The 16,487-nt window shown below is 43.3% G+C and overlaps 1 protein-coding gene across 1 annotated transcript in view; it reads right to left on the bottom strand.

Moving 5' to 3' along the window:
* Positions 1–11,640: 11,640 nt before the first annotated feature.
* The window catches only part of slc8a1b (solute carrier family 8 member 1b), a 222,736-nt gene continuing 217,889 nt past the window's right edge, over positions 11,641–16,487 (bottom strand). The window contains exons 10-11 of the mRNA XM_080740980.1: positions 13,400–13,503; positions 11,641–11,965 (exon numbers count right to left, since the gene is read on the bottom strand). Coding sequence (XP_080597106.1) covers positions 11,693–11,965; positions 13,400–13,503 — 377 coding nt within the window. The 3' untranslated portion in view covers positions 11,641–11,692. The remainder of the gene's footprint in view (positions 11,966–13,399; positions 13,504–16,487) is intronic.

Consider the following 16,487-nt stretch of genomic DNA (forward strand, 5'->3'; position numbering starts at 1 on the left):
GTAAAAGGTGGGGTTCAACTACAAAATGACGTCACTCGCGTCTTCTGAAAAGCATTTACCCCGAAATTAGAGTTCGGAAAGCTGCACGTCGGAAAGTCGGAACTCTCACGTTTGGTGGTCGTAGACAGTACGGACAGGCCTTTAAGTTAAGCATACAAGCTGGTACTTAAAGGACCACTTCACCTCTGGGACAACCAGATCTTATTTTATTGTTGTTTGGGACACGATCAACACAATCCTGAGTTATTTTTTGTGATTTATCTGTTTTGAGATATTTTAGTATTTCAGCATGACTAGTGATGCATTTTGCATCATATGATGCAAAATGCATCATTATGATGCATCATATGATGCAAAATGCATCACTAGTCTGATGCATCACTAGCTGAAATACTAAAATATCTCAAAACACAGATTGAACACAAAAAATAACTCGATAATAACTTGATCGTGTCCCAAACAACAATAAAATAAGATCTGGTTGTCCCAGAGGTGAAGTGGTCCTTTAACTGTTCTGCTGCTGTAGACGGCGCTCACCGTCATTGAAAGGGTTAATACCATGGCGCCGTTGACGGTGAGGACTGTGAATCTTACTGTATATACAGTAAAGATATTATTACTTACTTAATGTCGCTCCGGTCCCGCTCGCATCGGTAATGTCGGCGATTTGTTTAGAACGCACGTTGGGCGTGCACGCGAAGTGAAGCTCCTCAATGTTAAGTCAATGGAGAGGCCCATAAAGAAACGTCATTTAAACAAAATAGCCATTTTGAGACATTTTGCAGCAGATCTAAATGTAAACAAGGCACAAGGCAGGGCGCAGCCATCTTTCCTCTTCTTGTCCCACACTGTCATGTGACTAGATGACGTAATCGTTGCCGTCAAGTGATAATCCAAAAAAACAAAAACAACCCCCTTCCAGCCCTTCAAAATAATAGCGGCGGCCTATGGAGGAAACTGCGTGGCACCGAGGCACCAAGCAACCTTCAGATTAAGAGGCACTAATTGTGTTAAGACAATCAAAATACAGCCCAGTGTCAACATGTGAACCATAGGGTGCCTTTTTTGGCGCAAACATTCCGTGAAAATAAGAGATCGTACAAGCTCGCAACGCATCGCTGTGTGTTGTGAACTTATAGATCATCTATTTTGGTGAAGATATTTAACCACATGTTTTGGGTGCAACCTGTCACAACAGACCAAGACACCATGTAGGAGTCTTCGATTTATTTGAATCCCAAGATTATTTAAGTTATTAAGTAGCCAATAATAATTAGATGAATACATTTAATAATCCCAGTTTAATTTAATGGCCTGAATAATTGCCTTGGCGTGTCTGATTATTTTCTTTATTTGATTCATGAATTGTCACAGTCAAATGGAGGGAAAAAAACAAATCTGCAATACAAAATAACGAGGTGGAAACATGTTAATTACTTGTAGGAGCAGTGTGAGAGAAGCTGTGACTGCATTGTGAAACAGTGGTTTTGAAGTGTTGAATAATGTTCTCGTGCTGTGGCGCCTTCACTGAAAAAATGTTTTCATCTCCGCAGACGAGATGTCAGTCATTCAAATGTAACTGTTATTCTCGACTGGAGCATGGCACACAAATGACATCTTGTACTAATGTGTGAGCGCGCTCATTCTCTCTTTTTCTCTCTCTCTCACACACACGCCCACACAGACACATGCGCACACGACACGCACACACACGTACGCACACATGCACGCACACACACACACACACACACACACACACACACACACACACACACACACACACACACACACACACACACAGAGGTATGTGGGAGGGAGCAGAAGAAAATATGGCATATTATGTACATACATTCGGAGTCACATGTTATTACTTGCGCCAGCAGAGCGCGCAAGTACTGCGTTCGTCTGCGTATGTACTGTAGGTAGGCCTATGTCGGTGTCTGTTTGTTCAAGCCCATAACCCAGGGTTCCCCAATAGGCGGGCCGCGGCTACTGTCTGGCCTACACCAACCCCGGTAATAATGGTGGTATAAGAGCAGCAACAACACTAGTATATCGTCGTTGTCGGCTGGAAATCTCGTATCTCCAAATGTGTACGTTCTTTCGCAAATCAGCGGTTTTGGACATACAAGATTTTCACCCGATAACGACGATATCTGAACTGTCGCTGGAGTAACAGGAACGCCGCCGTCGCCCCCTGCAATGTTGTGGCCCTCGGCTTGGTACCCTAGACATAATTCGGCCCTTGGGGAAAACTAATTGGGGAACCCTGCCATAGCCCAATCAGGGACCAGCATTTCAGGCAGCATTCTAGGTGATGCCAGCGGTGATGCCAATGGTGAGCGCACCTCATGGCGCTCCCTGCTGGCACAAGTAGGCCATACATGGCCTACTTGTGCACAAAGCGCAAGCTGGCACCTCGACAGAGTGCAGTTCTAGTTTTCTCTTTCTCTCTCCTACGCACTCACGCACGCACTCACGCACGCACGCACGCAGCACAGATCCAGTGGAGTCGTGGGGGTCTCTGAAACAGGGTATTCCAAACTTTATTTGATCAGCGGTGTCAGAAGTACCATGTATAGCAGTCACAGTTAGTGGCGACACACACACACACCAAACCTCCTTCCTATGGGCTGGTGTGCAACAGACACAAAATCATAGAAAAAATCATTACAAAATAAAAATAAAAACACACACGCATACACACTACTGCACACTTGCGCACAGAGGACAGCGGCAGAATAAATCCCAAATAATAAAATAAGAATAAAATCAACATTGTCTTCATTATTACCAACAGGTATGATCATTGGGGGTTATTGGTTTTGTGTAGAAAAAAAAGAAAGAAAACAAAAAAACACACCAAAAAAATCTATCGATTAAAAACTGTCAGGCTAACATGAGGATGTTGAGGAATCCTCAACTAGACCCTGTGTGACTGAGGAGAGGAGAGGAGAGGAGAGGAGAGGAGAGGAGAGGAGAGGAGAGGAGGTCAGAATGATGGAAGGATTAAGATGCATCTCCAGAAATGCTTCGTGACGGAAGCAAACAACAGATGCTGTGGACAGCGTGTGGAGGGGGGAGGGGGGGGGGGGGGGAATCTGGCAAACACACGGCGGAATGCTAGACTGAGTGATTGAAAGACAGACACACAAGACAGAGGCCCACCCACAAATGGACGACAGGTAGAGAAGATGGGGTAAGAAGAACAGGGGTCTTCAACGTTTTCAGGCCAAGGACCCCTTAGTTGAGAGAGAGAGAAGAAGCAGGGACCCAACCCACAACCTGTTCATAGATTCCATAAAGTTTCAAGACAGCACAATCAAAAATGTATTTTGGATTCATGTCAATTTGTGTTTTCAGATATTTAACCACTTGAACCATCAATACTTAATAAACTTGACCTTTCACTCTGCTCTTTTTTTCTCCCCTACACCAAAGCTCTTTGCCGAAAATAGCCGATCTGCTATTTTTGGCAAAAGTTCTCCGAATATGGACGCTAGGGTTCAAGTGGTTATTATAAAAAAGGAGAAAAAAAGTTTCTATCACTCAAAGATTTGGAGGACCCCCTGTAGTAACTCTGAGGACCCCCTAGGGATCCAGGACCCCCTGTTGAAGACCCATGAGTTAGAACATGAGAGAGGAGAGGCTGCCAGACACACAGACACAGAGACGCACCAAAACATATATGTGCGCCCGTCAGCCGGGTATAGTTGAAGGTTCACATACAGAATGGCAAGTGGGATGAAAGAGGGACACAGAGTCACAGACACCATCCGAGTCGGAAACAAATGAGAGCTTCTTTAACCACTTAAACCCCACAGTACAGTGGTTTTCAACCTTTTTCATGGTCCATTATTTGTTTGGCATTTGAGCCACGGACCACCATTTGATGAGATTTTGTCCACAATTACATGAGGTATTGATGTGGTACCATATAGGAGAGATAGCAGGCAAACGTTCACTAACATAAATAAAAACAAATCTACATTCTCTAGTTGTGTAGACTTCTTGTAAATTAACTAAGTAATGCAGATTTTTAACAATAATTTAACTTAAGCATAAAATGAAACCAAGGTTTAATTTTACGCTCTCAAGAGTTAATGGTCTATATAAGGGTCCATTTGGTACCAACTCTCCATTTAGCTGTGGATCACCTGGGACCCCCCACAAGGACCATTGGTGGTCCCCGGACCACTGGTTGAAAACCACAGCTAATGTATACTGCTACTTCATTGACCGGAGTCCCCCAGGGGTCTATACGAGAACCCCCCTATTTTCACAGAATGTTCACCCCAGGATATGGAATGAAGGGTTCATGTGGTTGATCCACTTAACCTTCCTCCAAGGCTATGAACGGTAAAGATGAGGAGCATAACTATATTGTAGGACAATCAGGTTCTCAAACAAAGGGGGGGTCCAGGAGGGACCCTCAGGGGGTTTTAAATGGACCCTTATAGGTCTGAGACTCTGAGAGTGCGCATATCGTCACTGTCGGGCAGAAACCTCGTATCGCCAAGTTTAAAATGTGTATGTGTCTTTGCAAAGTAAAGCCCTGCCTCTTCATGCAAGACCGTCGCAGAAAACTAGTGAGAATAGCAGATAAGCAAGCACACAACCTTGTAGATCGGCTATCGTCACTAGTTTCAATCATTTTTTTAAATGATAAATACAAAACGAAACGGTTTTGGACATACAAGGTTTCCACCCGACAACAGCAATATATACTGTAGCCTACTGTAGAACAGTGGTTCTCAAAGTGGATTTCAGGGACTCTCTAGGTTCCTTTATGTGGGTCTAAATTGACCCTTACAAGTCACTATGACAGTGTAACTATGACAGTGTACAAATGGAACCAAATGGACCCGTTTGTACAAAGTTAAGGGGAGACCTTAAAATGTCAAAGTTTGAGAACCACCGCTGTAGAACATGTATATATGGTTCCATTGGCTTAGTCTCAGAGTCATGGGGGTTCTTGAAATTAAACTGTTTGAGAAGCACTGGGAGAGGATGCTCAGAGAGAGAGAGAACCAAAGAGATGAAGAGGATGAAAAGAGAACAACAGAGTCCAGCAGAGGAGGAGGAGGAGGGGGGAAAGAGCAGGAAAGAAAGAGGGACAGAAAAAGGAAAGTGAGAGAAAAAAAAGGCTTTTAAGCAAACTACTACTTCTCCAAAAAAGGCAATATATGTCATTCTTGAGTGTAGTGAGTGTTGTATTTTTTTCCACCCCCCTTTAAATAAATATGTAGAATTAACACTCTGTTTTACTGTATGTAGAGTGGCGACCCCACTTATTATAACACTGTACAGTATATACATATCATTTGTATCTCTTTAATGACAAAATAACCTTTTGATGTACATATTCCTCTTCCACGGTCAAAGAACACAGCCACGGTATTTTAGAAGTAGCAAGCAGTGTTTTTTTTTTCTTCTCTTTGTACAAACAACCCATGCAGCTTCCGTATAGAATATTCATTTAAGATATACATAACTCCTGAAGATCTCATCTCTCATTCAATAACAGCAGATATTGCCTTTTTTTAATCCAAGAAATAAAACATTCTTAATTCAATTAATTAATAATGTGCAAGTCAAACCCTCCCAACCCCCCTCCCCCCCAGAAAAAAAAAAAACAAACTAACACATAAGTTAAAATGACAAAAAGAAAACAAAATAAACCATCTCACCGTCGTTCAGATCTATGTTAAAAAAGAAAAAGAAAAAGGAAAGACATAAAACGTAAAATCATGATTCTATACAACATTCAAACATCTTTTTTTGTCATCAAACACCAGGGAATGGGATACAATTCTTCTCTATACTATATACAGACATGTTATCATTCATGCACAGTGTCGACAAGAAGCACATTGACATTCCAAAAATATGGAAACATGGCATAGGGGGACAGGAGGGAAATACAGAGACAGGGAAAAAACAGAGAGAGAGAAAGACAGACAGACAGAGGGAGAGAGAGAAAAGAGAAACAAGAGTGAAAATGCTTGCTGCTCATTTTAAGTACGTTGGCAGCAGCAGAGAGAGAGAGAGAGAGAGAGAGGCGAGAGACACTATAGCAACACACATGCTGGGCAGGAGAAGTCCACTTTAGCCTCACTGGCCCAGGAATCAATGTATGGCTGTAACTTCACATAATATATCCCCCCCACCCCCCCATTTCATCTTCTTCGTCCTCATTATTATTGTCGTGTCATGTCGTAGTTGGTTAATATTACTTGAAGGATAGGAGAACGAGTCTTGTACTGTTGCCATTTCACCCAAACCCCAGTACCCACCGACCCACACAGTACACGAACGCCTCGGCGACGTTTCAGCGCGAGGGCGCTTGAGCGCTGCCAGCAGGAATGTCCTTTCATTTGTTTGTCTGTTCATCCGTTGGGTTGTTTTGTCAGACAGTGAGTCAGTCAGTCAGTCAGTCAGTCAGTCAATGACGACTGCAATCAATGGCAACTGTGTGCCATCAATGTTTACGACATAAGCAACATCGTCATGGCACACAGTGTTTTTGATTTTTACATGATAACGAACATGTGTTATTGTTTACATCAGAATTGGTGTGGTTTCGATTAGAAGCAACATTGTTACATGTCAACGTCAAAACCACGTCATAACCACAGGAACCAGTGCAATGCGTCTCCTTCATGTGAAACCCTGCTCATTCTCATAAACCCCACCCCTTTTCGAAACCCCACCCACGAAAGAAGGAAAAAAAAAACACATCTACAATATTCTATAGCTCATTTGTCTAACTGTACTTTCCCTCTTAGGGTTGCATGTACAGCAAGAGACCAGCTGAACCCTTCAGCCAGATTCATACTTGAACTTGTAGATCAGCCATTTTCGGTGAGCGACACAGCAAGTGACCAAGTAGAAATCAGGCATCAGAGTAGGAAACCTCCACCAGCCACAGCAGCTGATAAATTCTAAAATCCGAGGTCGTCTGCCTTATCAGATAAAATGTACTTTTTGGAATAGAAAACAGTCTAGTTGGTTACCTGTCAAAGTTGATAGTAGAGTTAGCAAAGCCACCAGTCACTTGCGAGTAGTTTCAGTTATTTTTTTTTTCTGTCTGGTGGTTGGTGTTTATTTCCTGTCCTGATCCTCATCATTCTGACCAGCGGTCGTTCATCCGCGATTAGCTTCACGTCACACCAGTCATGGTCAGGGCAGGTACACTGAGAAATGTGCTGCTAGTCAAAACAATGATAATAATAATAAAATGCTGAACTTCTGAAAAATCTCTCGCAAACTATTAAAGTATTATTCTGTGGAAAACCTTCAAGTAACCTTCCATCAATGCAGTTTTTCCCTTTTTTCCTAGATGTTCCACTGCTGGCCATCTTGTGCCAGTGTTATTAAAAACTATTCAATATGTTGAGAAGTAGTTCACAGCAAGACTAAGCTTTGTAAAGGTATGCTAAAACATTGAGGAAACATTTAAAATATAGCCTACATATCATATCATATCATATCATATTTGATTGTTTGTTTTAAAATGATTTTAAAATGTGATGCAAATTGTTATCTACATCTTTTGCTAGCAATACATTTTAAAGTGTACGAGCCTTCAGTCCTAATTCAGTGAAGAGAAAACTGGATACAAATTTTATCTTAAAATAATCTGGTTAGGTTTAAAACAAAAAAGACTTTGTCCTCTTTCGCTGGTTGGTTGTATAGAAAATCCTCTACATCTGACTGCAAACACAACGTTTGAGATAGAAAGATTTCCCTTTGACAAAACAGGGGTAAACTGCCACTCCAAGGCCTTTGAATGAGGAGAACACAGAGCCTAATGTTGTATAGAGTTTGGCAAACAAATAGGGCACATAAAAAAAACAAGAAAAAACAGTCCATAATACTCCATTCTAGGAAGTGTCATTTATAGTTTAAGATTCCAAATTGTGTCGCCATAGCCCCACACTAACCTTCTAAGTATTGTAGACATGTTCCTAGAGTTCCACGTCCTTGAGCCACATTGATGGAGATCGCATTCTGCCATGGCTACCACACAAGACGATTGCCGGTGCATCAATGGCGCAGTTCAGCAACAGTTTCTTCAAAAAAAATAGCAGATATTCAAGCTTCTGAGCTTGTATATCTGCTATTTTTAGTAGTTAAAACATAAAATAATGGTTAAATCTGTAAAAGTATAACGCTACACAGATGTGTTCCAGGTGTAAATGGCTTAATCCAACGGTATCCTTTGTCAATTTAGCGTAGTTTCTGTGAGGATTCCCGTTGTCCTTGGGAAATGGGTTTGCCAAACGCTGGTAAAATAATAGGCTCTGATCTCCTCGACTGTCAAATTGGGATAGAAATCAGTGACGTTTTTATGATTACACCTAACCCAGACTACTTTAAAGATGACATTTATAATATCACAATTATATCAAGTACACATCAAGTATAAAACACCACATCAGCAGGAAAATTCTGGACAAATCATCAACACACAGTACCATGCCCTTGGCATACAAATTAAGGAATAGTGTTTGAAGGCCAATATTGTAGGCTGATTCAGGTTTCTGTGGTTTTGGCCGACCTTGTTAAATATTTAACAGTCTAAAATGTAAACCTCTTAGGCAGTCAGTGTGGGCTTAATCTTATCTTAATGTCAGTTTTGGAAATGTATTTCAGTACAGTACATGTTTGGGTGCATTTCAGATACAAGAATGCCCGAAAATTCAAAAATGGATATATTTGTTTCGTTTCAATACATATTGCATCCTTAAAACAGCTCTCAGCGATGTCAATTAGGTAGTAGCTAGTGGACTTCCAAAATGTTTCATTGCTTCACACAGAACAGCAATTAGCTCTCCAAGCACAAGTGTAGTGCACAACATTTGGAATTAAACCCGGGTCACTTCTATAACACAGAAATTATTTCTTCGACTTGGCATTCTACTGTTAAGCCTGCACTATCCTAAATACAGAATTAGTTGGTCGAGTTAACTACACTTAACTAATGTTTCAATGTATAATAACTAGGCCCAAAGTAGAACAGCTAGAGAACTTGCTTTCTAGCCTGTCCCTGAAAAACAAACAAATGCCTCTAGCCTGCTTTGTTTTTTTAAACTGGAATCCTAAGTTGAATGTCCCCACAGGTGTACTGTCGTACTGAAGAACCTTCCTACTGTAAATCTCTTCATAGACCTACAGTTGTGTTCATTTCTGTACCACGTTGCCTCCTATGAGTCATTCGGCGGGAAGGCGGTGTTATAACGCGTTAAGATTGCAGACTGGACGGCTTTGGATTGAAACAAAGCCAAACTCTATTTCCGCCTGGTCATTCACTATTTCCACATCTTCTGTTTTGCATGTTTGCAGGTGGTTAATAACAGAGAGTTAGAAAATATGACCTCTTCTTTAATTGATCCAAGTCAGTGTAATTAGTTATTATTCCTGGATGTTGAGAATCAGAGTAGGGATTCTTTTCATCTTCTTATAAAGCCCTTGAGGAATTGATTAATTTGTCCACATACAAGCTGGGTGTGTGTGCTTAAAACAATGGCAGAGGCTGATGAGTGATAGCTTTAGCCAGTAGGAAAGAGGCCAAATTGCAGTGGCTGCTGGGAGAAACAGACGAGATCGGAGGGACGGTGCATCACACACCAGGGCCGTACCTACTGTAATATCTGTTATATCTTGCTGCAAATCCCGCTGCAAAGTAACTAACACCATGACACGATGACAATCAGCTGTTTGAAAGCCAGAAAACATAACAACTGGTTCGAAACTACAGAGTTTTTTTTTTAACTTAAGATTTATGATGCAACGACAATAATATCTCTAACAGTTTCATACGGTTCAATGGCTATTTTTGTCCTATCAGACATAGTATAGCCTTATTAAAGGTAAAACAACGCTAAACGCCTTCATTTAAATTAGACCTTATATTGTTTACATCTATACAGCAAACTACAAAAAACAAGTGGCAAGATTGGCACGTTCAGGAACGCAAAACGCCCGAAAAAAGAATAGGAGAACTAGCTGCAATGTATATGTTCCTGTCTCTGTATTTACAAGTCTATCCTCGTAACATATTTAGGGAGCGTTTTGTTTCGTTGAACGCACCCTCCCGCCAAAAGGCTCTACCTCAGCATTACTATAGGCTGTCAGAGCTAGGGTCAAAGGGCATGGCAAGCAGCTCCCACCAGGGGGAGACAGATGAATGCAAAACCCAAACTCTGTCTCGCGGACGACGCGTACAGCGAGACGAGAGCGCCCCTCACAGTACTTGACCATCGTCTCACTCACGCACGCACGCACACACGCACACACATCGTTGAACAGTTCTGTTGAAGTAGTTCTTGAGAGTTGGTCTGTTCATGCATGTACATACCAATACAGACAACAACCACGTGTCCTGTTGGGGACAGCAGTGTCAAAATAGTTCATTGTCTTTGTCTTTTATCTGTCCTACTCGGTCCTGCAGAGAGACAGAGAGATGGGTTTCTGTGTTGAGTGCTGGGAGGAGGGAGGACGGAGTCAATAGTTGCAGTATAGGGGGAGCGCTGATGTGGGGTTAGAGTAACTGAAGTAAGAGGCATGCCACACGCATACACACGCACGCACGCACGCACACACACACGCGCGCGCGCTGGGCAGAAATTGAGCAGATAGGGAGACATTGGGAGCTATAGGGCAGGGAGTCTCATGTTCAACCCAATAGGGCGATCTTCATTTGGTCCAACGAAAAAAGAATTGTGAGTTTATTTTCTTCATGTGTAGATAAGGATTGTTTGTGTGTGTGTGTGTGTGTGTGTGTGTGTGTGTGTGTGTGTGTGTGTGTGTGTGTGTGTGTGTGTGTGTGTGTGTGTGTGTGTGTGTGTGTGTGTGTGTGTGTGTGTGTGTGCGTGTGTGCGTGTGTGCGTGTGTGAGAGAGTGAGTCGGTGAGTGAGTGAGAGGGTGTTTGACTCCAGAGTTCAGGGTGTATTTCAAACAGGCGTTTCCAGAGATTTGATTTGGCCGACGGGGGTGTCAAGAGGGATAAATGAACACGGATAGTTTTCTCTCCAGCCTCAGAGGGGTGTGTGTGGAGCAGAGCTCTGTCCAGCTGCCTCCCGCTGCCTTCTCTCTTCATCTGTTTCTGACGTCTTTTCATGCTCCGTCACTTCGTACGCTTCTCTCTTCGTCTGGTCAACATCTGGTCATCGCTCGGTGGCCGGTCATGTAGGAGGAGAGCGAGGATGTATTCCCACGTCCCTTCATCGATACATCTGCCCCTCCTCCCCCATCTGTCCATCCACCCAACCCTCCATCCTTACCTAACTCATGCATGCATCCGTCCGTTCTTCTGTCTCTCTCTCTCTCCTATCAATTAATGCATCCATCAAACAAACCAACCATCTCCTCATCCAACCATTTATCTAATATCTATCCTCCTTCTCTCCTTCCTTCCCTCCCTCACCATCGGTCTATGTCTCCAATCTCATGCATCCTTTCCGACCAACTCCGCCCCCGGCTCACCTCTTTCCCCCTTTCTCCTCTCTCTCCATCCTCTCCGGCTCCCCCATCCTCTCATCCACCCGCCCAGGCCACCACAACCATCCTTCTCCCCTCCCTGTCCCCCGCCCATCTCATCACCATCCATCTGTACATCTATCCTTTTCACACCCACTCACCCCGGCTCCCTCCTGCTTTCCTTCTATTCCTTCTTGCTGTCTGTTCTTTAGAAGCCCCTGACGTGGCAGTAGGCCTCCAGCGAGGAGAAGAGGATGTATATGAGCCACAGGCTGAAGAACAGCATGCAGGTCAGGATCTTGGGGGTCCGCGGGCCGCCCAGCTCCCCGCCGATCTCGGGGCGCCGCCGGTACATCAGCACGCCCACGCAGATGAAGGCGAAGATGGTGAAGAGCGTGACGGAGAAGGCCAGCGTTCCCGGGTCCACCTCGAAGTCCTCGCCCTTGCTGTTGTGGTAGATGGCGGCGATGGACCACGCCAACTGGTTGGTTCGGGAGGACCCCGGGAGAGAGAGAAGGTGAAAACAAACACTGTTATAATAATGATACTAGAACCAGTGTTGAACCACTTACAGTACAACTTACTAATACAAGTAAGAAGCCTTAAGGGGGAGAAGCGACCGCAGGGCGCGGGGAAACAACAGACTTACAAAAATAGTCAGTGTAAATCTGGCAATGTACACACACAAACACACACACACACACACATACACAGAGACTAGCAGCAGTGCCCTGTCAATCAGTGAGACAGCGGACCGCTGCAGTGAGACCTGGGCACATGCAAGGCAAAAGCATGCACTATTAAATCATTTGCTGCCCCCTCCCGAGTTTCCCGAGTTATTACAGTAGTCTCAGGCTGCCATGGCCCGAGTTTCCCGAGTTGGCAGCTATTTTGAAAAAAAAAAAAAAAAAAAAAAAAAAAATTGGACCTCTAAAAATGTAGTAGGCATGATCGCAATCGCGAAATTGTATGTTTAACCCCCATACCAATCACATCTTTTGAACGGACTGTTTGAAAGCTGTGAACAGCGTGCACACACATGGTGCACGATCTAGGCATGGCCGTGCAGGGATCCGTGCACTAAAAATGACATGGAATGGCATCCTGGTACTTGGCGGCCATTTTGAAATGGCATTGAATGAGTTAAGGGGGTTTAATAATCAATGGTCTCTCTGAATCATGGAAATAAACTCTGCAGACAGTGTGTGTGTGTGTGTGTGTGTGTGTGTGTGTGTGTGTGTGTGTGTGTGTGTGCGTGTGTGTGCGTGTGTGTGTGTGTGTGCGTGTGTGTGTGCGTGTGCGTGTGGCTTTACAGGCAAGCATTACAGGCAGTGTGACAGGCAAGTGTAACAGCAGGCAGTGTGACAGCGTGACACAACTGCTGCAGTTTTTTACAGTAAAAAAACTGTGTAGATTTATGTGGGGAGTATGTTTCTATGTTTGTAACTGATCTGGGCTTTATGGAGTGAAATCAGTTTGGTATTCAATCTCTGTGTTGTTATTGTCTGTTTTTGTATGGACCTTTCGTGTCTGAAACAAAGTTCCGCTGCTAATGCCACCATACTACTGCATTACCACAACCCCAACTACTGTACTGCTATTCTTAATAATACCAGAAGCCACCATTACTGTTGATGCTTGACCGTCTTTGGTTGCAGCGTCCAAAAACGTACTTAGGAGCTGGACCAATGCCATCTTTCATGCACCTTTATGTTTGTATTCTAATATTAGGATTATTTATAGTGTCTTTATGCCTTTTCGTACGCTAGCCAAATATCCCATTAGCGATAATGGGAGGTTTACGCTCCCTGGTCTTTGAATTTGAGGACTTCCCGAACTTTCCGCTTGAGTTACAACTTCCTGATCTTGTGAATGTGAGCCGACCAATAGAGTGCGAGTGTGCCAGACGACTGACCCCGATGCCGAGGAAGACGTTGACCGCGTTGGAGCCCGTCACGTTTCCGATGGAGGCGTCGGCGTACTGGTCCTGGATGGCTGCCACCTTACTGGCAAACGTATCTGGTTGGACAGAGAGAGAGGAGGAGACAGAGAGGGGTGGGGTTAAAGTTTATCACAGTTAACTATGAAAACTGTCACATATTGTCAGTAATGCCTGTCAGAGGGTACGGTCTCAATGTCTATTGACATCACATTGTTGTGACATCACATTGTGACATCACATTCCGTCCTTGTCCCTTGTATGCACGTATATGGAGATCCCTGATGTCAATCAGATTATTGTTAAGCCCATAGCTTGGAGTGCCCATATATGGACATATTGTGTGAGTCTCATGTGGTCTATAACATAAGACATCTATGATGTCAGTCATATCGATATTTGAGGAAATATTTTGTCCACATTTTGTCCAACTTAAACAACCAACCAACCGCAACTCGAATCACACTTGCAAATGAATTCCGTCCTGTGCGAATTCCGTCCTGCGGTTGCTTTTCGCCCTTAGGTGTCTTGCTGGTTAACAGTCTGCAAATACTACATTTGTACGATTTTACAAAGACACAAAAAGCCCTAGCTTTGTTTTTCAGCTATTATTTGTTATGCATTGTATAAAAAAGGCTGCTCTACAACATCTGCAATCAACTTGATGAAAGGTCAGTGCAATCAATTTGGATTTTAAAGATCCAAATTGTTAGACAATAGCAAATGCATTATCAACGGACTGAAATGTGACTGAAGCTAATGTGCATTTAAGTCAATAGACTCAAATTGCAACAGTAAATCTCAATTGGCTCTCATAATTAACACTACAGGGAACTAACCAACTAGTAACTACTTAACAATGAAAACAAAGTGCTGTGCAATCTAGAATCTAGCCAATTAGACGGGACACATTCTAATTACAATCAATAACCATTAATGCCTTCACAGCCAGAAACAGCACTGAACTGATCCCCATCCAGATTCATAAACTCTCAGACTGAGTGAAAGATGGCGTGCACACGCACACACATAAACACGCACGCATGCACGGATGCACGCACGCACACTAGGGATGGGACGATATGACAATTTCATATCACGATTATTATGACAAAAGAAATCACGATTTACGATATTATCGCGATAATCAAAATCCATTATCCTGGGGTGGAACATTTGACAAAAAATAGCAGACGCGTTGTGAGCTTGTAGATCGGCTATTTTTTGGCAAAGACATTTGATAGAGAGTGAAAAAAAGACAGTATCAAGTACATATATTATAAGTATCGTTTACCAATTATAGAGGGTTTAAGTGGTACCGGATATGCAACTCATCAAATAAAAGGTGAATTGATCCCAGTGCCTAACGGAGGACGATATCACGATGAATTAAATCTCCACGATACGATTATCGTGAGTGTTTTTTATCATGATAAACTATAATATCGCGTATCGTCCCATCCCTAACGCACGCACACAAGCACACACAAACATGCGCGCAAACACACACACAAATGTCACTTCTTTTGCCAAAAAAAATATATATACCGGTATATATAGATTTGCCATTTTTGTACAAATTGCCAGCCAAATTAAAATATGAATTTGCGCTAATAACGCCAGGAAATAGCTATATTTTATCATCATGATGGGGTCTAATTACATTGTTTTCAAAGACATGATGATATACCATACCACAAAATGACCACTAGAGTGAGCCATCGTAACACTAAAACCATAGACCTTAGAAGAAGCCATGTTAAAATCATGTTTGAAGGATGGGAAAGTGACGTTGCTCAATTGACTCACAATGGGAGCTCCGGCGGGCCGCCATCTGAGCTCAATCCTGTTCAATTCGTGCTTGATCGTCTAAAACCACCATCGGTATGGGCACCGGAATGTATACAGACGCCACACAGAAAGGTTCCGAATCAAAATCCGACCTAGTGAAGCTGCGTAAGGGTCGGATGGTTTGCATTGAGCCTAGCGGCTAGCAGAAGCTAATGTAAACAGGAAGGCCTGGTTTAGCAGTGACGTCATAATCGTATCCTTTTTTTTCACGGTTTACGTGTTGTTACTAGCCGAAGGTAAGCTAACCATTTCGCTCCGTCTATTAACCCAAATAAAAGCTTAAACAATGCTTTTATATAAAAGTCGATTAAAGTCGCTTGGCAGGGAAGTCCATAGTGACATAGTCGACCTCAAAGTCGACCGGCGCTGATCTTGTTAATGTTAAATGTCTTGGAGGAGCAGAGCCACACTGTAAAACAACAACACTGCATCCACTCTGGTTCCTTTGACATTGAAACTACAGTTGCTCCACTCTTCCCCATTTTGACAGCTATGAGGACCTGTGACCGTGCCAGGTTTACCAATGCAGCTTTTGCAGAAAGCTTAGAGACAGTATAGGGCACACCGCTTAATGGCTAGAACCACTTTCAGTTGGCATACACCTCTCTCTCTCTCTCTCCTTCTCCCTCCCCCTCTCCCTTTCTCTCCATTTCCAGCTTTGTTTCTTCCACTTAGACCGTCAGGGTTGAAAGAGAGAGCACCTTTCTTCTCTAATGAGCCTCATCCCCGGCCTTTCATCGCCGGTACGATTGCCAGTGAAGGACAAAAAAGAAAAGTCTGAGAGAAAGTGTGTGTGTGTGTGTGTGTGTGTGTGTGTGTGTGTGTGTGTGTGTGTGTGTGTGTGTGTGTGTGTGTGTGTGTGTGTGTGTGTGTGTGTGTGTGTGTGTGTGTGTGTCCGTCCACATGCAAGTGAAAGAAAAATAAATTGACAGAAGTAGGCATAATGCTTTGGTCCCTGCCAAACTGGCAATGGACAAGAGCATGAGGACAGAGGAGGAGAAGACGAGGAGGAGGATGAGAGAGAGAGAGAGAGAGAAAAGAGAGAGAGAGAAGAGAGAGAAATGAACCATGCCAATAACTTCAAATACAGTGTGTGTGCATGCATGTGTGTGAGAGCTCTTTCTAGACAGAGGATGAACGATGTCAAATCTGCCAGCATTTGTTTGTGTGCGTGTGTGCGTGCGTGCGTGTGTGTGTGCGTCTCTGACAAGCA

The sequence above is a fragment of the Nannobrachium achirus genome (assembly GCF_963921795.1).
Source record: "Nannobrachium achirus genome assembly, chromosome: 13".
NCBI lineage: Eukaryota > Metazoa > Chordata > Actinopteri > Myctophiformes > Myctophidae > Nannobrachium > Nannobrachium achirus.